At 42.4% G+C, this 27,002-nt stretch overlaps 1 protein-coding gene across 5 annotated transcripts in view; it reads left to right on the top strand.

Annotated features, from left to right (window-relative positions):
* MSH3 (mutS homolog 3) overlaps positions 1-27,002 on the top strand; it is a 597,715-nt gene that overhangs the window by 389,462 nt on the left and 181,251 nt on the right. For 4 of the 5 annotated variants that reach the window (XR_003852288.1, XR_003852291.1, XM_029574160.1 and 1 more), the window contains exons 17-20: positions 3,684-3,800; positions 12,286-12,393; positions 24,063-24,191; positions 24,522-24,636. Coding sequence is in view for 3 of the 5 variants with exons in the window: in XM_029574160.1 (XP_029430020.1) it covers positions 3,684-3,800; positions 12,286-12,393; positions 24,063-24,191; positions 24,522-24,636 (469 nt within the window). In the remaining 2 variants the exon portion in view is untranslated. The remainder of the gene's footprint in view (positions 1-3,683; positions 3,801-12,285; positions 12,394-24,062; positions 24,192-24,521; positions 24,637-27,002) is intronic. The other variant, XM_029574170.1, reaches the window with a different exon arrangement.

Below are 27,002 nucleotides of genomic sequence, written 5' to 3'. Positions count from 1 at the left end.
GATCCATGACCTCATCTACGACGCTAAAGCCCTTTTTGCCTACGTATCCCAACTAACACAAATCAACACTCCAGAGAGCTCCAGCATTCAAACACAAGCCAAAGCAAACGAGTTGGCCTTTTTCTTTCAAAACAAAATTGCTAAACTCCTCACACAGTTGTCTACTAGCACCTCCTCTCTCACCTGTGCATACCTTCCTCCCAACAAAGGTTTCTCTCTGGTCCTTGCTAACAATTCATATTTCAATCTTTTTGCACTGTTTGTTGGGGGTTCCACAAGGATCTGTTCTTGATCCTCTGTTCCTCTCTCTCTGCATTCTCAGTCTTATTTCGTCCTCTGTGTGTGCCGACCACTCATATCTGGATGGCACCAATATCTTTCTCCCATTTTCTCATTCCTTCAGTTTCTGTGTTGACTTAGCAAGAAGAAAGCCATCTGTTCTGTTTTGTTTGTACTGTTTTTTGTTTGGGTTTTTTTTTTTTACTTTACCGGGCTCGTACTTTTTTTTTCTCATATAAAAGTTGAGAATAAAATAGTGTCACACATAAACCAGAATACTGCCCCTTTTTCCTGCTATGAGGCTCATATAATAATGAAGAACTCTTTCTATGACTTTGGGGCATGATCATTGGGATGGAATCCATGAGTATAGGGTTGCAAGAAAAGTGTGAAGTCAGTCTTTTAAGTGACAATGTCTTATTATGTATATGTAGGTGATAATGAGTGTTTCTTGCTCTGGATGTTAAGTATAAGCCTGCATCCATCTGCATAATCTTAAAAAGTGCTACAGAAAGATTCATTGGTCCATGAAGGCAGTTAATGAGCAGTTGGCCTTCCTTAATCCCACTTTTGCTGTTTCAATGGCACTGAATGCTTTCTGACCCTGATTCCTGCAAGTGTCCCAAACATTTATGGTATGCTTCATGCTCCATAATGTTTGAGTTGCGTCGGAAGTGGACTCTTGGGCCAAGGTGGTGTTGACGCAACCGTAGGTAAGGACCTACGGGTCCCCACCATCGGCAGGCAGAATGGGCTGATAGACAGAGGCCGCTGGAGCTTCACCTATACCAGCACTCATTCCCCGCGGATTGAGTCTTTGGGTGCCGGGGCCAGCAGGACTTAGGTGGGCCTCTGTGTGTAGTTGAAGTAAGAGTTGGTTCCACCCAAAGACAGCAGGTGAGACATGGTACAGTCTTACTCCGGACTAGGTAATGTCCTTGAAACTTGGGCGCCAATGGAATGGAGGCAGATGGAGGGCGCTCGAGCAAAAGCAGGCCGAAGCCTGAAGAAACCACGTCCAGGGAGTAAGCTGAAGAGGTGTCCAAGGGCAGGCTTAAGTCAGGGCTGGCAGCAATCCGAAGGTAGTGGCAAGCAAAGCTGAGGTCTGATCACGGAGATAGTCAGGAGCATAGTCAGGCAAGGCAGAGGTCTGATCACGGAGATGATCAAAAGCGTAGTCAGGCAAAGCTGAGGTCTGGGTCTGGAGATAGGCAATAGCGTAGTTGGACGAAGCAGAGGTCTGGGTCTGGAGATAGGCAATAGCGTAGTCTGATGAAGCAGAGGTCTGGATCTGGAGATAAGCAGTAGCGTAGTCAGGTGAAGCAGAAGTCTGGGTCTGGAGATAGGCAATGGCGTAGTCGGATGAAGCAGAGGTCTGGGTCTGGAGATAGGCAGTAACGTAGTCGGGTGAAGCGGAGGTCTGGGTCTGGAGATAGGCAGTAACGTAGTCAGGTGAAGCGGAGGTCTGGAGATAAGCAGTAGCGTAGTCAGGCAAAGCAGAGGTCTGGGTCTGGAGATAAGCAGTAGCGTAGTCAGGCAAAGCAGAGGTCTGGGTCTGGAGATAGGTAGTAGCGTAGTCAGGCAAAGCAGAGGTCTGGGTCTGGAGATAGGCAGGCAAAGCGGAGGTCCAGGCTTGGAGAGAATCAATGGCGAAGTCAGGCAAAGCGAAGTCAAAGTCCATGTAGTCAATCTGCGGTATGAAGCAAGGTAGGAACGAGGAGACAGGAACAACGAAGAACAGGAACGCAGGGATGAGACGAATCTCTAGGAGGCAACAAGTACTTGACCAGCGAGGAGACCTGTTGCAAAGGCAATGCTAGGGAGCGAAGCCTGAGCTTAAATACTGTAGCTAGGTTGACGTCATCATCCGGGGCCGCGGCTAGGTTCCCGCCTCGGTCCCTACTTAAGGAACAATGGTGCGCGCGCGCCTAGGGAGAGATGCAGCGCGAGAAGCAGCGTCTCTCCACAGGCCACATGGAGAGACCCGACAAGAAGTGGTAGCAGGACTGGGAACCCCGGGGACTGTGGCAGGCCCGGAGGCACCGGGGGAGGCCCGAGGAAGGAGCTGACGGCCCACCGCCGCCAGCGAGGAGGAACCAGAAGCTGGAGTCACTGTAGAAAAGTGAGGGGGCCATGCCGCGGGTCTGCCGCGGATGGCATGCTTAACAGTTTGCATGCATGGTTTGCCCTGGCAAAAGGAAGAGCCTATGAATGCTGAGATCTGCAGGAGGCAGAGGAGGAAGTGGAACTTTCATGTGCTGCAGAAGTACCTCAAAGTGATTAGATCATGTGTTAATACTTAAGCTGAGTCTTAGAATGTAGGTGTGAAGTAGTGTTGATTGGATTTGGTGTCTATAGCTAGCTGATTTGGATATGAAATGATGTGTGTCTATATAGTATTTGTACAGTTTTTAAATGTTTCTCCTTGTTTTAAGTTTCAGGTCATGGACTGTTGAAAGCTAAGTATGATTCTGTTGCTTGAAGCAGATGAACACCCCTTTTCCTTGTTGCCTTATCTTCCTTCTGTATAGTGCATTTCTGATTTGTCAGGGCATTCCCTCCTAGGAAGGATGATGTGGTAGTAAAATTCAGATACGTGCCTCTGGAAGGAATTTTTCCTCTTTGGCGTGCAGGACAAGACAAAGTATGTGAAGAGGATGAGACGTTATTATCATTATTTGGATTTTTGCACATATATGAACCTTCCCCAACTCCTAAATAGCATTCTCTTTAACTTCCTTCTAATCACAGCAACATTTTTCTAGCAGGAGTTAAAGATTTTTATTTCTCTTTTATTTTTCTCCATTAAATCCTATGTAGCTGTGTTGCATAAATGGTTCTGAATGCATTTAAGTAAGGCAGTATGGCAATTTAAATGTGGGTGAGACTTGCTTGCTTTTTGCCCTTACTTTGAGCTGACATTAAAGCATGAGCATGCTCTGATGTCTCCCCCTAAGCCAGTTCCAGATGTTGGTGAGTGATTTGGCATATCCAAAAAGAGATAATGAAATTCATTCATATATTAATGAAGATGATAAATGTGTAACATAATTTAGAGTGCATAAAGGGATTTAATCAGATTACCCACGATTCACAGGGCTTCTGGCGCACCCTTTTTTTTTTTTTTTTTTTTTTAAGATAGGTTGTGCTTATTTTTATTCACTGTATTCAATGAATATCTTTGTGATGGAAATTTTTCTGAGTTCTGAATTTGGGTGAATTAAGCCTCAAGTGCTCATAATAAAGGTTATTGGGACCAGTCAAATTGGCATTTCTACTTTTGTAGATCTTTCCTGTTTTTGCTCATCCATTTATTTCAAGGCTTTATAGTGATTACATTACCAATTGCTTAGTAACCTTGAGTTCTTATTTTGTTTGCTTTTTTTTTTCCTCTTTTCATTCAGCACAAAAACTGTCAGCCGTTTCCATTCGCCTTTTATTGTTGAAAATTACAGACATCTGAATCAACTCCGGGAGCAGCTAGTCCTTGACAGCAACACTGAATGGCTGTGTTTTCTAGAGTAAGTTTCTGGAACAACATTGAAATAAATAAATAAATGCCACTCATAAGAACATAAGATTTGCCATACTAGGTCAGACCAAAAGTCCATCAAGCCCAATATCTTGTTTCCAACAATGGTCAATCATGATCATAAATACCTGGCAGGATCCCAAAAGGTTGATAGATTCCATGCTGCTTATTCTGGGGATTTTTTTTTAAAGCCAGAGATACAGAATCAGGAGGATACTATCCTGTGAAGAGAACAGAAGTTAATGTTTTGATTTTATTGGCATGCACATAGAATTAAAAGTTAGCAAACAGGTTGTAGATGATACCATTTTAGTAGACTAACTTAATATAATACATTTCTAGCTAGCTTTCAAGAGCTATGCCTTTATCATGAGGCAAATACAAAGTGTATTGTTATTATGTGTGAATGTGTGGTATGAATGGTATGATATATGTGATAAAATATGATGGTAAACATATGTATGTTTTGTATTGTTTTTAAAAATATTTTGTAATAAATAAATATTGTTGAAAATAAACACAGGTATATGGTTTATTGGTTACTCTCTCCACTAACTAACATTATTTCTGCTACTGGCGCTGAAGTTATCAGCATATTGGTATTTTATGTTAAATCATATTCATTTCTAAAAAGTCATGTTTTCAGTTCATGCTTGAAACTCTTTCTTTCTGTTATCTGGTAGAGAATTCCACAACTTGGGGCCTGCTATGGAAAACATTCGATCTCTTATTTGCATTAGAAGGTACCATTGGAAGTTCTTTGTTTTGAGATCTTAGGTCTTTCTATGGTATGTAATGTTGAAGTGTCATTCCTAATAAACATGGGTTAATATTGTTGATAATATTGAAAATTAGAGTTCATTCTTTATAATGAATTCTGGATTGTACAGGAAGTCAGTGCAGTGCAATCAGTGAGGGGGTGATGTGTTCAAATTTCCTTATCCCTAGTAAGAGTCTTGCAGAGGCATTTTGAAGTAACTGTGGTGGTTTTAGTAGTCCTAAGGGTAGGCCTTAAAAAAGGGAGTTGCAGAGTCTAAGTCTGAAAATATTAGTGTTTGTAAGATAGTTCAGAAGTCCTGTACTGTTAGCAAAGATTTTAGACGAGTACCTTGTTTTGATTAATTTGCTTATATACTTTTTCATAATGAAGTTCTCATCAATCTGAATTTCTAGGTCTTATACTTGAGGGAGTAATATTAGTAATTCCTAGGTCTAGGGTTGGCGGGTAGATTTTCGTGTTCCTCTCTCCTTAACCACACAATTTCAGTTTTTTTGGGTTTAGAGTTAGTTTTTGTTGTATGGGCTTCATGTATGTTGACAGAGATAACAGTTTTTTCAAATGTTTTTTTGAAAGGGAAGTAGAATTGTACGTCATCTGCATATAGGAAGAAGTTGATTCCTAGATTTGCTAGTATTGCGCATATAGGCAGCAGATAGATGGTGAAAAGTGTGGCTGAGAGTGCTGAACCTTGGGGGACGCCTGAATTGATTGGGAAGGTGTTTGAAATTTGATTACCCAGTTTGACTTGGAATGTCCTGTCTTTTAGGAAGGAAGAAAACCATTTGTTAACATTTCTGTCTATTCCAATTTCTCTCAACTAGTGGCATAGCAGGGTATGGTCAACTGTGTCGAATGCTGCTGTTAAATCTATTAGAATCTAAATATGTACACCCTGGAGGAAAGGAGGAGCAGAGGTGATATGATACAGACTTTCAGATACTTGAAAGGTTTTAATGATCCAAAGACAACGACAAACCTTTTCCATAGGAAAAAAATCAGCAGAACCAGGGGTCACGATTTGAGGCTCCAGGGAGGAAGATTCAGAACCAATGTCAGGAAGTATTTCTTCACGGAGAGGGTGGTGGATGCCTGGAATGCCCTTCCGGAGGAAGTGGTGAAGACCAGAACTGTGAAGGACTTCAAAGGGGCGTGGGATAAACACTGTGGATCCATAAAATCAAGAGGCCGTCAATAAAGAGTGGGTGGCTCGCCAGAATGACGGCTACTGCCTGGAGATAATACCCTTATTCAATAAACATACACATGGTTACTGTGACTCCAACATCACTCTAAGCTACAACAGCAAGAGGAAATGTGGAAAAAAGGATTCGCACTCACAAAGTGGGGAGTAGCTGGCTTGTTACGGCGGTTACTACCCCAAACCAAATAAGCCTGATACTTCACTTTCAATACATATCCAGCATAGCTCTCTGCTTCAACGGCAGGGGAGAAGAAAAACTGATACTTCACGCATAGCTCTCTGCTTCAACGGCAGGGGAGAAGAAAAACTGATACTTCACGCATATCCAGCATAGCTCTCTGCTTCAACGGCAGGGAAAAAGAAAAAAGGATTCGCACTCACAAAGCGGGGAGTAGCTGGCTTGTTACGGCGGTTACTACCCCAAACCAAATAAGCCTGATACTTCACTTTCAATGCATATCCTGCTTCAACCGCAGGGGAGAAGAAAAACTGATACTTCACGCATATCCAGCATAGCTCTCTACTTCAACGGCAGGGGAGAAGAAAAACTGATACTACACGCATATCCAGCATAGCTCCCTGCTTCAACGGCAGGGGAGAAGAAAAACAACCAATAAGGGCTGAATAACACAGTCTGGGTAAAACAAATAAACATGGGTGTAGCTTGCTTATTGCGGCGGTTACTACCCCTACTACCCCTAACTAATCAAGCTTGATATTTCACTTGGTTGCAGCTCCATCACTGCTCTCTACATTAATGGTGGGGGTGGAAGGGAAATAGAACCAAAGAGCTAAGAGAAACAGATAAGTATGAGAAAAAATGTGAAGCTTGCTGGGCAGACTGGATGGGCCGTTTGGTCTTCTTCTGCCGTCATTTCTATGTTTCTATATGTTTCTATGTTAGGATATATAATTCATTGTTGTCAAAGCCTTGTAGTACAGGGTCAGCTAAGGAAATGAGTAGGTTTTCTGTTGAGTGATTTTTTTTTCTGAATCAGAATTGGTTTGGGTATAGTTATATTGTTGTCTTCTTGGTGGTTCTCTAATTGTGATGAAACTGCTTTTTCTAGGACTTTAGTGATGAAAGGCAGGTTGGATATTGGTTGGTAATTGTCCTAATCATCGATTCTGCCAGTTTTATTTTTTAGGATTGATTTAACCACAGCTTGTGATTAAATCAGGGACCAATCTTTCTGCTAGCGAGTGGTTTATTATGGTTGTGAATATCGGAGTTATTACGCTGTTTACTGTTTTCAGGGCACTTGCAGGGTTAGGGTCCACTGGATGGGTGGTGGGCTTTATTTTTGTGATGATTTGGTTTACTTCAAATTTAGATACTGGGTCAAATTAGTTCCATTTCACTAAACCAAATTTTTCTTCAGGCTCTTTTGTTAGTAAGCAGTGGGAAAATTGTGATTTAAGTGTATTGATTTTGTTTAACAAAGAAGTAGCATATTCATTGCATGAATTCTTTGTAAAGGCTTCATTATTTGAGATAGAGAAGGATGGGTCCTTGATTAGGTTTTTAACTGTTTTGAAGAGTAGTTTGGAATTAAATATTACACTAAGAATCTGTTTTGCATAATAGTCATTTTTTGCTTTATTGGTTTGTTCACGGTATTTTGTTAATAGGGATTTGTATTTTTCTAAGGATTCCGTAGATTGGCATTTCCTCCATTGCTTTTCAGATTTTCTCAGGGTCTGTTTAGTGTGTCTTAGCTCTTCGCTATACCAAGGTTTCTTTTGTTTAGTTGTCTTGCCTTCAATTTGGAATGTTGTTTTCTGGATTGCGCATTGCGTATCTACTATTTCATTGCTGATTTTATCCCAGGAGTCAAAAGACGAGGAGGCATTATTGTGATCGAACTCAGTTATTTTATTTTTAATAGTTTCTTCAAGTGTTTCTGGTTCTATCTTTTTTCTGTATGTGCAAGATTGATTATTATGTGAGTTAGTTTGTTGTGTGGTGATGAGTTACTTCTGCCTTTATTAGCTGGTGATCAGACCAGGGCAATATTTTGTGAGAAGAATTGATTACACAGTTATTGTGATTGGCGAAAATTAGGACAAGGATGTGTCCTGCTTTATGAGTGGACTTGGATACAAATTGTGACCAACCCATGACTTCCATAGAATCTAGAAAGATTTCACATGCTGTAGATTTAGATATGCTGTCTACACTTAGCATTAGAGTTGATTCTGGAGCTAGAAATGCTTTAGTGAAGATTTGGATTAGAGGTGAGCAGTCTTTTTGGAGTGTTCTAGGTGGGCTATAGATCAGACCAATATTTAGAAGTGATTTTAGTATTGCAACCTCATTGGGTGGGTTTATCTCAAATTTGTAGGGTTTATTTATTTATTTTTATTTATTTGAACATTTTTATAGACCGATGTTCGTTGGGAACATCACATCGGTTTACACATAACAGAACAATAAGCAGCAAACGGGCTTTACAGGGAACTGAAAACAGAATTATGAATAACTTAAAAACTAGCAATTTGGAGCAGAAAGGGTGATAACTTGTTTAGAAAATAAGGGCATAAAATCAACAGCTTAAAAATTAGCAGTTTAGAAACATAAGGGGTAACAGCTTGTCAAATAAGGGCAACAGCTTAAAAAACTTGCAGTTTAGAAACAAAAGGATCTTTCTTGAAGATTATTAAGAGACCCTCAACTTTTTGTTTGTGTCTGGGGAAGTGAAAGATATCATAGTTGGAGTGATCAATTTGGTTTAGGAAGACATTATCTCTGTCTTTCAGCCATGTTTCAGTAATGCAGAAGATAGTGGGATTTAGATCCTGTAGTAATTCATTTATCAGTGAGATTATTTTTTCAGTGGTTGAGCATTTAGTAATAGGAGAGTAAACATTAGGCAAGGAGAAATTACAGGAGAGTTGTTACTTATCTTGGGATAGATCAGGTTTTCGTCCTCTCTTTGCTTGTGTTTTGAGGTTCTCTGATGATCTCTATAGTTTCCTCGTCCTGTGATGGTATCAGTGAGGTTGACTGGCTCCATATTATGATGTGCTTGGGTATGGCTGAAATTCAAATTTTCTTGCTTCAGTCGTCACTTCAGGGGCGCACGAAGGAGCAGGCTCCTTTGTTGCGCTTCTTTGTACATGTACCAAGGGTGCGCACCTGTCGGCGCAAGCGCCTGCAGCGTTGCAGCCACTCACTTGTGGACGCTGGTGGAGGGTGGGCGGGCAGAGGGAGGGACCTATGGGACTGGTGCTGGCACCCTCCTGGGCTCCTTCCTTTCTCCGTGGGGGAGGGGCACCCTAGGCTTGTTCCCCGCGCTGCTTCCCAGCACCGGTATCTGTGGCCATACTTCCCGCTGTCCTTTCCTGCTGCGTTGCCACTTCTTACTTGTGGACACCGTTGCTAATGGTGGGTGAGCAGAGGAAGGGACCCGAGGGCCTGGTGCCGGCAGCCACCTGTGCTCCTTTCTTTCTCCATGGTGGAGGGGGGTACCCTTTGCTCGTTCCCCGTGCTGCTCCTCGGTGCCGGTGGCTGCAGCCAGGCTGCCCGCTCTCCTTTCCTGCAGCTTTGCAGCCGCTCACTTGTGGACGCCGGTGGTGGTGGTGGATGAGCGGAGGGAGGAACCAATGGACAGGTGCTGGCACCCACCTGTGCTCCTTTCTTTCTCCATGGCGGGGGAGAGCGCCCTTGGCTCATTCCCCGCACTGCACCTCAGTGCCGGTGGCTGCAGCCAGGCCACCCGCTCTCCTTTTCTGCAGCGTTGTGGACACCATTTGGAGCCACTCATGGTCTTGGCAAAATGTCACTTTATGGGGAAAAAGTAACTCTTGCTTAAACTTCTAAGATGTTTTTATGTTACATGGACAGAAAACCTTTAGTCAGTACAAGGCCCTGATTGAAGGAGAATTGTATTCTCCGATATCAAGTAGGATGGCAGTCCTCACAATTGGGTGACATTGTCTGATAGAGCCCGGCGCAGAAAAACTATATCAAACTTTCTAAAACTTTGAATAAGCCTATTGGGCCTGCTCACAGTATGCATTTATACCACGCATCCACACAGGGTCCCTTCAGAATCTCTTTTTCTGAGGAGCTTGTAGGTCACGGTTCGGGCCTCTCTTTTAGTTTTTTTCTTAACCTTTGGCATGTTTTCATGCAAATTCTGACTTTTTTGGCTGTTTGACTTTCTGTTTGCTGCCATTCCCCAGTGTGGTGGGACTGTCAATGCACACTGGCTATCAACCATCAAATTCGATTTTGAATCACTTTTGTTTTGTTCTGAATTATCTTCAGGTTCCAGCAGTGCCCTTAGTACGGCAGGACCATGTCTATTTCAGATCCCAATGATAGATGTGTCCTGTGCCTGCGGGCATTGAATGACATCCAGGGGCACTACAAGTGTTTGTTCTTTATTTATTTATTTATTTATTTATTTATTTATTTATTTAGCTAAAAGGTCTTATATACCCAATTGCCAAGACCATGGCTCCCCATAGCAACCCGCATTCTCTTTAAAACCCTATCCATAATTCACAAATCCATCTACTCCTACAACTCCAACTGGCTTGATGAGCCCTTCTGCCTCACACGCTCTGATCGACCCACCAGATCCATCAATAAAGGAACTCTTAACAGTACCCCCTCTTAAAAGAGCCCACCTCTCCGCCAAAAGGGATCTCTTTAGCAGGCCCCAAACAATGGAACTTCCTCCCGTCTACACTTATTCAGAAAGAAACTAAAGACCTGGCTCTTCCGACAAGCCTACCCAGAATAATCAGCTCTCTTAGTCCTCTCCCCCCTTACTACATGCTCACATACACTTCTAATAAAGGCTCATCATTAAGATTATAAATCACCCTGTATTCTTTATAGGACCCCTGTATTCAATTTCATTCTTATGCCCTTGTATATAAGTTCGCCTTTGCATATAGCTTTATTGTTTAACGTTTATCTCTGCTGTTTTTTTGCACTTTCTGTACTATTGTATCTCTGTAATTATTTATACTCCCCTCCCCCTCCCCTGTTCATTGTATTTTCAATCTTTCAGTTGCAATGTAAACTGGTATGATGTTTGCACACTAATGCCGGTATAGAAAAATCTTAAATAAATAAATACCGCCTATAAGGATACTCATGCTAAGCAGTTAACAAGAAAACTGACACAATTAAAAATTAAATTATACCAACAAATAAATATACAAACATGCTACTAGCTAAAACAAAAAACATAAAAAAGGCTATAAAAACAACAAAACTTTACAAGGTACAAGTGCAGTGAGATGACCGCAAAAGCATGATGGTCCCATTCGGAAATCCGAACCATCGGCATTAGAGGCATCAAAATTTAAGGACCCTGGATGGTACCGATGGCAGGTGAGTCATTGGCTTCAGGGAGCCCTGTGGTTCCATCATCCGGCTCCTCCCATTCAAAGAAGAAATTGAGTTCTGCATCGAGTAAGACCCATGCTAAGCGATGAGGAAAAGTGAACATGCATCAGCATTGGTCCCTATTTACGCTGAGAGCAGGGACAGTCCAGCTCTGACTGAGAACCCCTGAAGCAGCCCTGTGGTGAGGATAACACATCCTTTAAGAATGCCAGGGGCTCACAACGGTCTCCACCAGTCCTGATGTTAGTCACCAATCAACCTCTCTGTAACAAAGAGAATGTGGCCACCCCTCCTGCCTCCAAGTTGGTGTTAGCATTGGTGATGTTCAGGAAGGAACTAGAAAAATGGGTCCAGCGGCCGTGGAAAAGACGATGTGGGACTTTGCTGCCAAGGCATCAAGGGCAGTGAGGTCAGGATCGACAATCCTCAAGCAACTACTCGATTCCCTTCAGGCACCTTTGCTGTGGCAAATGTTAATTAGTTTGCTAGGTGTAGAAGACATTGCTGCTGTCATTTTATATGTATGTGCGATGACACACGAGTAAATCGGAATGCCTCATATGGCAGATCTCTTTTACGATGAGCTCTTGTAGTGATTTGTTTGGAAACATTAAAGTTTCACTGAAGTCAAGTGGCTTTCCACAGTATCATTCAATGAAGAAAAACTTGTAGTTGATAAAGCTCCTGTTATAGTGGAAAAAACTGCAGAGCAGACCATATCATTTTAATAAGCACATTAGTTTGATTATTTTTGGTCTGGTCTGCAGTACTTAAGTTTAAACAAATAAAAAAAAAAAAAGACCTTGATTCACAAAAGTGAGGAAGGAAGGCTGGAAATGGCTGCTCACGCTCTTTATTTTTAGCAGCATGTACATGATGTTTTTTTCTCCTGAAGATTAATTGGGGAAACTGTTTTTCCTGCTTTAATGAACCCCCTGATTGTCGTGAAGAGTTTTCCCCCTAAGTCGCAGCTTGCTGTAAGATAGTTCCACCATATATTGTTATCTTAACTGTTTTCTTCTGTTTGAGCTTTTCCCAGATATGGTTGGAAGAGTGGGGCCCTTCGTGTGCATGATGCTGCTGCACTTACCTATTTTTTTGTCTTCTTTTTGTATCCATTTTAGCCGGTTTGGAGAACATTATCGCTCCGTGTGCACAGCAATTGGTCACTTAGCAGCTGTGGACTGCATTTTTTCATTGGCTCAAGCTGCAAAGCAAGGAGGTTATTGCAGGTAATCATTTCCTTTCATTAATGTTGATTGAATTATTATGTTACTATTAGCCTATTATATTTAAATCTAAAATGAAGTAAAATTAATCAGCAATTACAGGTTCCACATTGTTTGAAGGTGGTGTTGACAAACCCATTGCTATATAAGGCTGCAAAAGCTTTACAAAGAGGAAGAGCATGCATGTATGTGTTTTTCTTTTAGATTTTATATAAATATTATGTCAGGCTATAGTCGTTAAAGAGGAGGGTTTTAGAAAAGAGAGTGGAAGCTTCGTGAAGGAAAAGTAAAGTAAATATGAAGAATAGCAAACCTAGATGAGTATTTGAAATCTTGTCTTCAGTCTATCATATTCCATCCAGAATATTCTCCCGGCAGGACATTGCTCAAGTTGGACATCAGTGTTGTGAAAGTGATGCTCTGAGTCGGCCCCAGCCGTATGACTTGGTGTAGAAGGACTGGATGCAGAGTTGCCTTGCATCAGATCCCATTGCATCACAGGGTGATGTAATCCATTTGTTGGTTAGTTTCTTATATGTGAGATGGGGCTGGCTACTCTGTGTAAAAGATCACATCACCCTGACCCTGATTGCTCTATATTGGCTCCCTGTGCAATCCAGAATAATCTACAAAGTTCTAACAATAATTCACCATAACTTGAATGCCAACAATGAATTACTAGGAATAAAATTTAATCCTCGTATTCCTACACGATAACTGAGATCTCATAACAAAGGCTTACTTGAAATCCCAACTATAAAAAAAATACCACCTAAAACAAACAAGAGACAGAGCTATATCAGTAGCAGTTCCTAGGCTCTGGAACTCCTTACTAGAAAACCTTCAAATATCTACCAACACCAAGAAATTTAAACAAGATCTGAAATCCTGGCTCTTCAACAATGCCTTCTCGCTAACTCAGTAACTAAATGTTTTCCACTTAATTCCATAATATGTCCTTTGATTGTCTTCCTTGTTTATATGCCTTCCTTTTAACTCTTCCGTTGTTCATTATGTTTAACTTTATACACCGTTGTGATCTAGTGAGTCTCACATGGAATGACGGTATATAAAAATCTAAATAAGTAAATAAAATAAGTAAAAGAGGGCAAGTCATCAGAACAAGAAACACCTTTCAGCAGAATAATGTTGCAATCCTGGCAATTGAGTAGGGAGTTGGACAGCAAGAATTTTTTTTATTATGTGACTGTTTGAATAAAAGGTACTTGTTATGCTCTCCTCCTTCAGAGGGGAGGAGTTAGCAATCTGTTATCGCTCATCCCTCCAGGAGGGCAGAGTTAGCAATCTGTTCTGCTTTTCTCCTGAAAGGGGGAGGAGTTAGCAATCTGTCATGATCTGCTCCTCCAGAGGGGAGGAGTTAGCTATCTGTAATGCTTACCACGCCAGGAGGGCGGAGTTAGTAATATGTTAGCGAACTGCTGTAGATGCTCCTGTAATGGAAGGAGGTGGCAATCTGTTATGGATCAACTCCCCAGGGAAGAGGAATTGGCAAACTGTTCAATGATACTCTTCTGAGGAGAGGAGCTAACAATAGGTATATTGTACTTCGCTACTGAGATAGCAATCTATCATGCCTCCGCTCCGGAGTAGCAATCTATTATATATAGGCTGCTGGCAAGTCTCATAGAAAGAGAAGGTAGCTATCTATATAATACTTCCGTAAGCAGTGTTAGTGGTCGGTAGTGGTTGGCTCCCACAGAGTGATAGCAGTGTAAGGAATGACCACTTGGAGGAAATGGTGAATCCCTGGGCCGATGGCAGATGACAGCGCCTCCAGGAGGAGATCCTGAGAGGAACCACCGGCTAGGCCAGAATATGAAATAAACACAAATAGTTCTTTATTAGGCTGGAAGCTGGACCACCAGTGGTGGCAGTAGTGAGTCGATGTGTCCGGCAAGACTGACGGCCTTCTGATACTGGAATATGATCTCTGGGTCGCTGAGCTGTAGAGAGAGAGACTAGAAGTAGTGAGTAGACAGGGTATACTGGATACAAGATGGTACACTCACAATAGTAGATGTCTGCAATGGTCTCTATGCCACAGAGAGTCTTCAGTATATTCAGGAACAAGAGCCGTCGGCGAGCACTGGTTCCTATAAACAGTCTATAATAAGAACTCGCAATAGTTGTATATGAAATGGCTTCTAGAGTAGAAGAGAGTCTGTAAAGGATTCTAGGAACATGGGCCCTCGTGGAGCGAGGACCGGTTCCTACTGCAATCTTGCCAATATAATTCTCGATCTCCATACCTGCAATAACGTCTTGGATGGAAGGGAGTCTTCAGAGCTATAGGAATGTAGGCCCTCGTGGAGCGAGTACCGATTCCTATCTACAATAGAACTCACTTTGTTCATGTCTGCGATCGCTTCCAGGCAATGAAGAGTCTTCTGAGTATTCAGGAACGTAGGCCCTTGAGAAGCGAGTACCGGATCCCGTCTTGGCAATCTGAAATCAAGAAGAGAGTCCAGAGCCCCCGTGGAGCGGGTTCTCCTGGTAAGTTTGAAAAGGCCGAGCACTGGAGAAGGATTCCCCTCGCTGATTTGAATCGTTGTTGCAAGTATCGTGGACTGCCGAAGCAAGTCCTGTTGGAGTTCCTTTCTAATTCATTAGAGGTTAGCAAACAAAGACCTTTTAAAGTGGAAATGGGTGACGTCACTATGGGGGGATGCCCCCGAGGTCCGCGCCCTTGCTGGTACAAAGTCTGGAGCGCGCGCGCGCCCTTATGTCATCAGGAACATGGCGGATCCATAGTGTCAAGCCAGCCCGGGGACACCGGGACCAAGAGGCAGGGAGAAGCCGCGGCTGCATCTGTCCGTCAGAGCCGAAGGGAGTCACTCCCAAGGTAGAGGGTGGAGCGAGGTGCAAGAAGAGGCACGAACGCAACAGTACTCTAGCACTCATGTGGTCCTTCAGCCAATAGGACGGCCAGGCACCCTCTCCTCCCACTTCTATGATGTGCAGCAGGCTTTACCACCCAGAGTACCTAACTAGCATTTCATAAAACACAGAAACAAAGACTATGACAAGAAATACCAACCATAAGGCTGATCTGCTCTGTCCGTTTCCACATCAGTACCTACAGACTTGACTTGTTCACAGGCTGTGGACCCAACTCTCTCGCTGCCAAGGATTCTCTGCTTGTCCCATGTTTTCTCGAATTTTTTATTTCTCCTCCACCACAGGCGCAATCATCACAGTCCCTTTTGTCTGTTCGGTGTGCCCTGGCCAATATACCCCAACACTGTGAAATCTTAGCCTTGCTTGTGCTGCTAGTTCAGAGTATGAGGGTTAGAGCAAACATGGAGTACATAGTGCTAGAGGTTTGCAGTGGAGCTGTCTGCATGACAGAGAGATATCATCATCATGCATGGGGGCATGGCGCTGTGGTCTGCACGTTTTCTGACAGAGAAAAACAAATTGAAATTTGATTAACTCAGTTTAGAAAGATTAAATAATCCATGGAATATTAAATAGCACCCTAACGCTTTTACATTGGTATGGAGTAAGTCTTATCAGCTAAGCTGCAGAAAGAATTACTATAGTTCTCTAATATGCTAAACAGCAGAGAAAATGTTTATAATTACTTTTCCTGGTTACCCAAATATATGTAAATCTGGGTTATGGATTGACTAATTTGTTTAATGATTGAGTTCAGTTTTGCTAGGTGGATACTTCTGTGGTTGTTTTGTGAAAGAAACCAAATTTAAAGAAAAAGACCAACATCATTAGCTTGCAGAGTACGTGTGAAAATTCTGGAAAGGATGTGTGTGTGTGTATATATATATATATATATATCTCTTTATATGCTGCAGGATAGATTCTGTCATCCTTCCACAAGCTAATCAGTTCTTCATTTTTGTTTAAAATTCATTGTTTCTATAATATTTTCTTAGAATATACATATATGTATATGTGTGTATATATATGCATGTACACTTGTGCTCATAAGTTTACATACTCCTTGCAGAATTTGTAAAATGAGTAGCATTTTAAGAAAACATGAGTGTTGTAGATCTTAACATCATCCACAAATAGACAAATTTTACTTTCTATCCCTTCTGTAATGTCACTCACAAAGATATTGAACAGAACCTGTCCCAACACCGATCCTTGTGGCACTCCACTTAACACTGGTCTCTCTTCAGAGTAGGATCCATTTATCATTATACACTGTCTTCTATTCGTCTACCGGTTTGTAATCCACTCCACCACATTGGTGCTCATTCCCAAGCTTCTCATTTTATTCACAAGCCTCCTGTGCAGCACCATATCAAAAGATTTGCTGAAATCCAAGTAGATCACATCGAACACTCTTCCTCGATCCAATTCTTTAGTCACCCAATCAAAAAAATCAATCATGCTGGGGTCCTGACTGTAGATTGTCCTGGCTCCTTAGATAGTTCACTATCCTTTCCTTCCGCAGAGTCTCCATTAATTTTCCCACCGCCGAGGTGAGGCTAACCAGCCTGTAGTTTACAGCCTCCTCTCTGCTACTACTCTTGTGAAGCTGCACCACCACCGCTCTTTTCCAATCTCATGGCACCACTTGTGTTTCCAGGGATCAATTGAATGGATAATGCAGCGGACCCGCCAGCACATCTCTGAGCTCCCTCAGTATCCTGGGATGTACCTCATCTGGCCCCATGGCCTTGCCCACTTTCAGTTTTCCTAGCTCTTCCCATACATTCTCTTCTGTTAACAGAGTTTCGTCTACGGTCTTATTTCTGCCATTTCTTTATCTCTCTTCACACAGTGCATCTCGTCACCTTTCAATTTCACTATACCACTTCGGGCCTCCCTTCTTTCTCTGATATATCTGAAAAATGTTTTGGCTGCTCGCTTTACCTCTTTGGCAGTTCTTTTTTTCACGAGCCCTTTTCCTTTCCTGATTTCTTTCTTCGTCTCCTTCAGCTTTAAAAGATATTCTTAGTGATAGCCCATTCCCCCTCCCCCATATATATATTTTATTTTAGTGTGTATTTAGCTCACGCCTTTTCATTGTAACTCAAGGCAAGTTACATCCAGGTACAGTAGGTATTTTCCCTGCCCACAAGGAGTGACAGTGGAATTTGAACCCTGGCTTCCTGGTTCTTAGCCCACTGCTCTAACCTATTTTGGAACTGGAGAAAGTTTTTCTAGCATCCCTAGTACATTTTGGAGTTGGAAAACAATTTACCTACCCTCACTGGAGAAGGCATTTTGGACCAGGACACAGCTGAAAGCAGGAGGATCATCAGAAACAGCACTATGTACCAAGAAACATGTTTTTTTTCTAACTTGTATTTTCCTTATGCTTTTTATGCTTTTTATGCTTTTTTTGAATTATTGCTTTGATCTTAATTTTGAAGCTTAAGGAAACCCTCTTTATTATTTGAACACCAGCTTTGGACTAAGCCTTTTTATTTCGAGAGTGCCATTTTAGATCGATGGGACCCCTCTTTGTGAGTGTTGAGGTATGTGTGAAAGAGACTGTGTAATCTGGGAACCCCATCACAGCGCCTAGGGCCCCGGAGGATGTTTCTCATTGAAGGGGGACTGGAGCACTTGTCAGGATAAAGGGGACAATGAATGGAGAAAAGTACAGAAAAGTCATTGAGGAAAACCTGCTGTGCTCTGCAAGAAAGCTGAAACTGGGACGTAAGTTCACCTAGCATAATAACCAGAAGCACACAACCAAAGCTACACTGTCATAGCTAAAAAATGAAAGTAAATGTCCTGAAATGGCCCAGTCAGAGCACTGACCTCAAGCCACACTCTCCAAGGATCTTGATAGAGTTTGTAAAGAAGAATGGACAAATATTGACAAATCTAGAAGTACAAATTTGCTGGAGATCTATCCCAACAGACTTATAGCTGTAATTGTTTAATTGTTGCCAAAGATTCTTCCATTAAGTATTGACTCAGAGGGTGAAGACTTATCCAATAATTGGATGTCAGGGGCTGGGGGAGCAGGTTATACATATATGCTTTGTCTCCCAATAAAACATTATTGCCCTGAAAGATGTGGACAATGGAAATTTGATAAATGGAAATAAACTCATTTAAATGCATGCAAGTCTGATGCACTGACTCAACAAAATGTAAAAAATGTTCAAGTGGGTGTAGTCTTATTCCTTTAAAGTGTCCAACAATCCATGCTGATTCACAGTTTTCACCATGGAAGTTTATGAATGCTGTGAATCTTTCACAGATTAGCATGTTGTAGGGTAACTGTATATGTGTAATTTTTGTTGTTTCTCCCCAAAATTATTGTATAGTGTTTTTTTCTTCTTTTTTAGTTTTTTTTATAAAGCAAAAAACATGTAGCTGTAACTTGTGGGAAATAGCAACTCCTTTTATTTTCTTATGGTTATACCCACTAATGAATCATGTGCCATTTAAAGATAAGAACATAAGAACATGCCATACTGGGTCAGACCAAGGGTCCATCAAGCCTAGCATCCTGTTTCCAACAGTGGCCAATCCAGGCCATAAGAACCTGGCAAGTACCCAAAAACTAAGTCTATTCCATGTTACCATTGCTAGTAATAGCAGTGGCTGTTTTCCAAGTCAACTTAATTAATAGCAGGTAATGGACTTCTCCTCCAAGAACTTATCCAAACCTTTTTTAAACACAGCTAATTACGCCCATACTTTTGCAACTTCTGAATTCTCTCCTCTGTCATCTGTACCAGACCTTCCTTTGTGTCAGAGCGAGCCCCCAGAGATATACCAAGGACTGAGAGTGCAATAACTTGCTTTTGTAGAAATTCACCACCCAGCCCAGATTCTGCAGCAGCTGAACAACTCTGGCTGTGACTTTACCCAGATCCAACCAGTCATCTAGATAGGGATGAACCATAATTTCTTCTTAACGTAGGATTGCTGTCACTACTACTATAACCTTGGAAAAGGTTCTTGGAGCAGTCGCTAGCCTAAGGGGGAGTGCCCAAAACTGGAAGTGTCCTCCCAGAACAATGAACCGTAGGTACTTTTGATGTTCTATTTCTATAGGAAAGTGCAGATGCACTTTCATCAGATCTAAAGATGTTAGATGCTCCCCTTGTCTTACTGATACCATCACCAAGCTCAGAGTTTCCATTCTAACATGAGTGACTTTTAGAACCTTGCTGACTTGCATCAAGTCATGGAGTGTGAGCCCTTGGTTGTGGCATGGTTGACACAGCTTAGCAGGTGAATCCACTAAGCCAACATCAACAGGAGGTAGACACACTCTAACAGACCTTGGGACTCCAGACTATCTTCAGGTATTGGGGTCTGAACTTGGCACCATGTGCAAGAGCGCATATGTTGTCTTTACAGAGGGCATTGCTGTTGAGGTAGTCCCGCCCCAGTTTCAGGTTTATTTGACGAGATTCTTGTTATCAGAGGAGACCAAGGTCAGTTGGTAGCTGATGGTTAAGAACTTGAGAGTGGAATGAGAGTGCTTGGGTTACAGTGGTGACCAATGTCAGTCCTTTGGATTGGTGGTGCACTCTTTAGATCAGGTAGCTCAGGTAGATCAGAAGAAACCAAATGATCCATCCATCAGTTAGAAACAAGCAATAAGGCTGACACTTCTACAGTTTGCTCCTCTTCTTTGGGAATAAATGGTCAGAATTTTCTTGGACAATGTTATGATGGTAGCATACGTGAACCACAGGAGGGGGAGAAACCAGGAATTCTCAAGTGGTGGAAAAGCCAACCCAGTTGCTAACATGGGCAGAGAAACATGTAAGAGTGCTCTCGGAGTGCACATAGCAGGAGTAAAGAATATTCAGGCAGATTTTCTCAGTTAAAACATGGTTCCAGGAGTGTGGGAGCTGTTGGAAGAGGTATTCTTCATGATAGCTGCTGAATGGGAAGAACCAGAAATATATTTGATGGCCTCCGGTATGAACACCAAGATGAGGAAATTCTTTAGTTAAAGGAAGGAATGGGATTCATCTGGTTTGAATGCCTGATTCAGGAATGGCTGCATTGGAGATGTACTTTGTGTTTCCTCTGTGGCCCTTGGTGGGCAGGGTAAATCAGAGAATATCCAGTCAGAGAGACCTTGTGACTTTGATGGATTCCTATTGGCTGAGGTGCCCCTGGTATGAAGACTTCTGGAAGGGAATCTTATTCAATTATCATAAGCCTGTGATCTATTGTTTAAGGGGCTAGTGATTGTTGAAGACCTATCTCAATTCTGTATTACAACATGGCCCTTGAGAGGGTGCATTTGACTAGGAAGGGCCACTCTCAGATTGTGGTAAATACTCTGAGTTCCAGGATAGTGTCTACTTCTCTAGTGTATGTGAGAGTCTGAAGAATCTTTGTGGTGAGCCAAAAACTTCACTAAGGCTGTTTTGGCTTTTTTCCAGGAAGGTTTAGAAAAGAGTTTGGCCCTAAAATCTTTGAAAATAAAAATGACAACTCTTGCTTGTTCTAGGGACTGTCTTATTGGAAGATTGTTGCCAAATCATCTTGATGTGTCGCACTTTCTAAGAGGAGTCAAAAACGTTTCAGCCTCCCAGGAAAGAGGCGGTATCTTCAAGTAATCTGAACTTGGTTCTGAGGAACCTAAATAATCTCCCATTTGAACCAATGAGAAAGGCTTTGGTGAAAAATCTCACTGTGAAGGCAGTGTTTTTGGTAGTGATCTGTTCAGCCAGGAGAATATCAGTACTGCAAGCTCTGTCTTGCAGGGAGCCATCTTTGAAGTTCTCAGAGGAAGCTGTGTCTTTTCACACAGTTCCCTCATTTCTTCCCAAAGTTGTATCACAATTTCATCTTAAGCATGTGGTGTGTCTCCCTTCCATCTGATAGGGTGGGTACAGAGCTTAGTTAGTCATGAGCATTAGCATGAGGCCTAGTCAGTGAGGGCTTAGTAGGTTAAGAATTGTCTGCCTGTTCCCTGCTTTGAGCCAGTATGCAGAAAATACTTCTGTTTGACATCATAAACACAGTTATACTTTCCCACAGGAGAATGACATTATGCCCAGCAGCTTCACTGACATTTGGCACAGAACATAAAGTTTTAACATGCTAATGAGCTACATGACTAACTCAAGGACAGTGTATTCTTGAGCAAGAGAGATGGTCTCCCACATATGGCTGCAAAGACATGACTCCCCTATTTCTTGAAGGTGATAATCAGCTGCTGAAAGAGCTCAGCCAGACATGGAGCAAAGAATTTCTACTGCTAATTGAAAAGATAAAAGGAAGATTCCAGCCTGGGATACCGTGCAGCCTGTGGAAAACGTAATAACAGCCTGTGTGAAAGTAATAACAACCAGCTACTCAACTACTGACTGGACACTAGCATCATACTTCCTTCGCTTCTGGACAAAGTGGGGAACAGCCCGGCTTGGATGAGAGATAACCCTGTTTATTTTGGTAGTTAGGCATGGAAAGATGTTTCTGTTTGGAGTTGGCTTACCATAGGTTCAAATTTTCTGCTTTGTTATATACCAAGGTTATAATAAATATTATAGTATCACTGGTTTGTCTTTCCTGTGGCTATATCTTATACAAGCTTCCTGCTAGTCATGTTAGTGGCTGTAATACTTCAAGAGGGAGTCAAGTCAGGAAGATTATGGTTAGCTTCCCCACCTGTATATAGAAAGGGTTCCTCTTTGGTATTTGAAGGTGACTCATGAGATCAGAAGGTCGGATCATCTCTGTCCTTTTCAGTGGATCCAGAAAGGGTGACACAGCTTCAGAGGCATAGATAGCTCACTGGATTGCAGAGATCGTAAACTCAGTCTATATAGCTAAGGGGTTGCGGGCGCACACATAACCAGTGTGCAAGCATCATCATGGGTGGAGCTTCACTTAGTATCACTGGAAGAGATTTGCAGAGCAGCTACATGGTCGTCTTTGCATTTCTTTTCAAAGCATTGTTGTCTTGTCATCTGAGCCAGAGGACGGGCAGCCTTTGGCTTAGGGGTTCTAAGAGCAGGTTTGGTAGTCTCCCACCCAGAGGAGGCATAACCTGGGTAAATCCCATACATCTGGACTGGACTGGTCTGGCTGGATGAAGAGGAAGGAGAAATGTATTCTTAATTGATAATTCCCTTTCCTTGAGTCCAGCCAGACTAATCTGGGTCCTGATCTGTCAAAGGTTCTCATGTCTGCTGATTCAGGTGTACAGAGCAAGGGAGAGAATCCCGCAGTGTAGAGTGAATGTTAATGATCACTTGTCTGTAAATAGTGACTTGTGTGCCATGGTGGTAGCTCAGACTCCCTTTTCAATAACCTAGTCACTATACCACCTCTCTCCTGTGGTTCTCTAGTTATTTCCAGCAAAGCTTATTGCTAGCTCATGTGCCAGGATTCTTGGGAGGTTGTGATATCGTTTACTGGATCAACCAAAAGAAGTTGCCCATAGATGGTAATATTCATTAGCATGTGGCACCTCATAGATCCCATCTGAAGGGGAGAGGCCTTGGAAAAGTATAAAGTATCTTATCCTTCCTGACACCTATATAGAAATGAGCATTGTTGCTGGCACTTTCAATTTTGTTTTTGCTCCCTCCTCATACTATTACTGTTCTGTCTTTTCTGAAGTCTCTCTTGTTTGATTTTTGCATTATCTTGTAGTTGAGCTTTGATGCATGGATTGTTTAAATTGTATTGCATTATATACTGGCCTGAGTGTCAGAACATGTACATTATCCTTGAAACTACAGTAGTTAAGAGTGCTAGTTCCTGGACACTGTAAAGTTTGTCACTTGTTCTGAATCACTAGGTTACAGGAGCTCTGCTGACCTTGGCTATGACACTATATAATGATGCTTTTTGTAACTGTTTCCACTGAATAGCATAGGAAACAAATACAAAATGTTCTATTTGAACGAGGTTTTGGGTTCTGGAATGAAAATGTTATAGGTAAAGGCAAGAAAATTGCAAAACAGTTTTTGCCAAAGTATTTTTTTTAAATTCCAGGAGATAAGAAATCTGATGTTTCAAGGTCTACAATTGGCATATTAGAGATAATTTTCAAAATGATGCACATGATTTTACACACACAAATGGTCTTTTGAAAATTGCTATTTTTACATGCATAACTCCTTTGCAATTTCAATGAATTTTCATAAGGTTTTATGCACCTAAATGAGCTTATGAAAAATGCTATGATATGTGCCTCTTTTACGTGCGTAACTCCTTTCGGAAATGATCTCCTTTACTTTTTAAAGAAGGAATCCTAATATTAAGAGGCCTGTTGAGGTTTTGGCCCCCTATTTTGTGTCTGTGGGAATAACGCTTAGTTCATGGTGCCCAACATGAATTTATCAGCAATGAAAACCAGTTTTAAATTCACCCTTGTTGCTGTAGTTACAGTTCCTGAAGTTAGGATATTGAGAGTTTTACTTGGGTTGCAAATGCATATAAAAATATCTTTCTAAACTGTTACCATGAGAACATGCTCACAAAGTGGGACTATAAATTATTACCACCAATTAACTGGTATTTTGATTGACTGATCATACCATCATGTCTGCTATTTTGTTAATGAAGTCTTGGTAAGCTGTGATACCTTTTAAAGGTCCATCTGAAAATGATGTTACATTACTGTCTCTATGTCCAGTTTTTTCCAGGACCAGGGTTTGTACAAGAACCTAAGTTACTAATAAAATACTTTCCTTTTTGCTTTGGTTTGCCTGTTTTCTGTCCACTTCTTACAGCTGCTATGGCTCCCTACTGCCAACTAAGATGGTGGATGGAAAACTGCTTCTGGGATTTTTCCTGTTAAAGCACAGTCATGACACGTGGAACTGTCTGTTTCTCACAGCTAAATGGTTAAATTCATGGAGGTATTCATCACACAGCACTTTATCTCACCCTACAAATAAAGATATTCAGAACAACGTGTAAATATTTGATTTTATCCCGTGAAGATTTACTCCTTTATATACATTTTTTGCACAGCTCCACGTTTCACAGGATAGAGCCACAGTGTGTTGTGCTTGTGTCTTTCTTTTTGCAAGGAGAAAGCTAGCTCAAGCGTTCTGCACGCCTGCACCTGTGCTCCCGCCAAGCTTCGCACCAGCCTGCGGTCAAACCATCATAGCACATGTACCTCACAAACAGCACTTTGATTAAAAGTAGCAGGCAGTGATTCCAAGTCTTGTCTGTTTTTGCAGGCCAACTGTGAAAGATCATGTTAGAGAAATAGTGATAAAGAATGGCAGGCATCCCATCATTGATGTACTGCTCGGAGAGCAAGATCAATATGTTCCAAACAGCACCAGCCTTACAGTGAGTACTGCTCTACGAACCTCATTTAACAAGCAATCAGTGCTGTAGAAACTGAAGAAATACTCTTAGTAATTTGTAAAATATCTTTAGAATCATCTGTGGTTCCTGAAGATTGGAAGGAAAGGGTTCCAGGGGTGATCCAGGAAACTATAGACCAATGAGCATGATATTGGTGCCAGGCAAAATGGTAGAAACTAACATAAAAAACAAAATCACTGAATATATAGATAATGATAGTTTAATAGGACAAAGCCAACATGGATTTAGCCAAGGAAAGTCTTGCCTTATCAATCTGCTACATTTTTTTTGAAGGCATGAATAAACATGTGGATAAAGGTTAGCCGGTTGATATAGTATATCTAGATTTCCAGAAAGCATGAGAGACTTCTTAGGAAATTAAAGATTCATGGGATAGGAGGCAGTGTCCTATTGTGGATTGGGAACTGGTTAAAAAAAACAGAGAGTAGGGCTAAATGGTCAATTTTCTCAGTGGAGAAAGGTGAATAATGGAGTACTTCAGTGATCTGTTCTGGAACCACTGCTTTTTAAAATATTTATCAGTGACCTTGAAATGGGAACAAGTGAGATGCTCAAATTTGCAGATGAGACCAAATTATTTAAAGTTGTAAAATCATAAGAGGATATTGAGAAATTGTAAGAGTACCTTGCAAGACTGGCAGATGACATTTAATGTGGACAAGTGCATAGTGAATCATATAGGGAAGAGCAATCTAAACTCTAGCTATATAATGCAAGGTTCCACATGAGGAATCACTATTCAGGAAAAAGATCTAGGCGTCATTGTGGATAATATGTTGAAATCCTCTGCTCACTGTGTGGTAGCCAAGAAAGCAAATAGTATGTGTTATAATTTGTGGGTATGTGGACCCTTGGCCCGAGATGCGAGTTGTTGCCACCTGTGGGGAGGAGCCCCACAGGTCAGCATGTTCAGGAGGCGAGGTCAGGCACCACGGGGAGCTCTGGGCAAAGCTATGGAGAGGTCCCAGGGAGCCAGGAGAGTACCCCAGTAAGGTGGCAGGCTGGAGGCAATACCTGAATAGAGACCCTGAAGGGGAAGGCGCCAGACAGACCACAGAGTGGGAGGCACAAGATTGGCCATGCAGGAGGTATTCCGGAGAGGCAGCCCCGAGAGGCGGAGCTGCGCAGTGTAGAGGGTGTTGATGTAATGACGTAGGCCAACCCGTGGAGCAGGGAAGCCCGAGCCAGGTCTCTACTGGTGAAGTATGCACAGCCCCGAAGAGCGGAGGAGTGCAGGCAGTCTCAGTGTAGCACGCTGACGCGATCCTGAGGAGCGGGGAGGTGCTGACAGTCGCAGTAAAGCACAAGAGCACTGCCCCGAGGAGTGGGGAGGCTCCAACAGTCTCTTGAGTAACACGTAAGCACAGAGCGAGGAAGCCCTACGGTAGAACTCACGGGTTGCAGAGGTGTTCCAGGGATGGTCCCGAGGAGCGGGAGGCCTTGCAGGATAGGACCCAGGAGGCACAGAGCCAGCCTGAGGAGTGGGGTAGTCCAGGAGAACAAGTCCCCGTAGGAGCACACACTGGCCCTCGAGGAGCGGGTACCAGACAGGGTCCAAGTCCAAGAGCCTGATAGCGTAGCCACAGGAACACGAAGGCAGGATTTTTAGATATGTACATAACTTGTTGCCAAGTTGGCTAGCTGAGGGCGAAGGTGGAGCTTAACATCATCAACCAGGGACACCCCTGATGTTGACATCATCAATTAGGGACACCCCCAAGGTTCCCGCCGAAGACGCTCCAAAGGAGGGGCCGGTGGCACGCGCTCGCACCTAGGAAGACCCTAAGTCAACATGGGTGGCAGCAGCATCCAGGCCGCCATGAGGAGTCCCGGGGAACGCGGTGGTGGAGACTGGCCCGTGCCACGAGCAGACCTGGGGAGGGTAGGAGAGCGGTGCAGGAAGTAAATACACGTGGTCACAGCCGTTTGTGACCGATGGGCAGGATGGGCATAACAGTATGCTAGGAATTATTAGGAAAGGAATGGAAAATAAAACTGAAAATATCACAATGCCTCCGTATCACTCCATGGTGTGACTGCACCTTGAGTATTATATACAATTCTGATAACCATAACTCAAAAAAGATATAGCGGAATTAGAAAAGGTACAGAGAAGGGCGACCAAAATGATCAAAGGGATGGAACGATTCCTCTATGAAGAAAGACTAAAGAGATTAGGGCTCTTCAACTTGGAGAAGAGGCGGCTGAAGGACGGTATGATAAAGGTCTATAAAATAATGAGTGGAATAGAATAGGTGAATGCAAATCGGTTATTTACTTTTTCAAAAAGTATAATAACTAGGGGACATTCAATGAAGTTACTAGGT

The sequence above is a fragment of the Rhinatrema bivittatum genome, chromosome 1 (assembly GCF_901001135.1).
Source record: "Rhinatrema bivittatum chromosome 1, aRhiBiv1.1, whole genome shotgun sequence".
Lineage (NCBI taxonomy): Eukaryota > Metazoa > Chordata > Amphibia > Gymnophiona > Rhinatrematidae > Rhinatrema > Rhinatrema bivittatum.
This window is presented reverse-complemented; position numbering and strand designations above follow the sequence as displayed.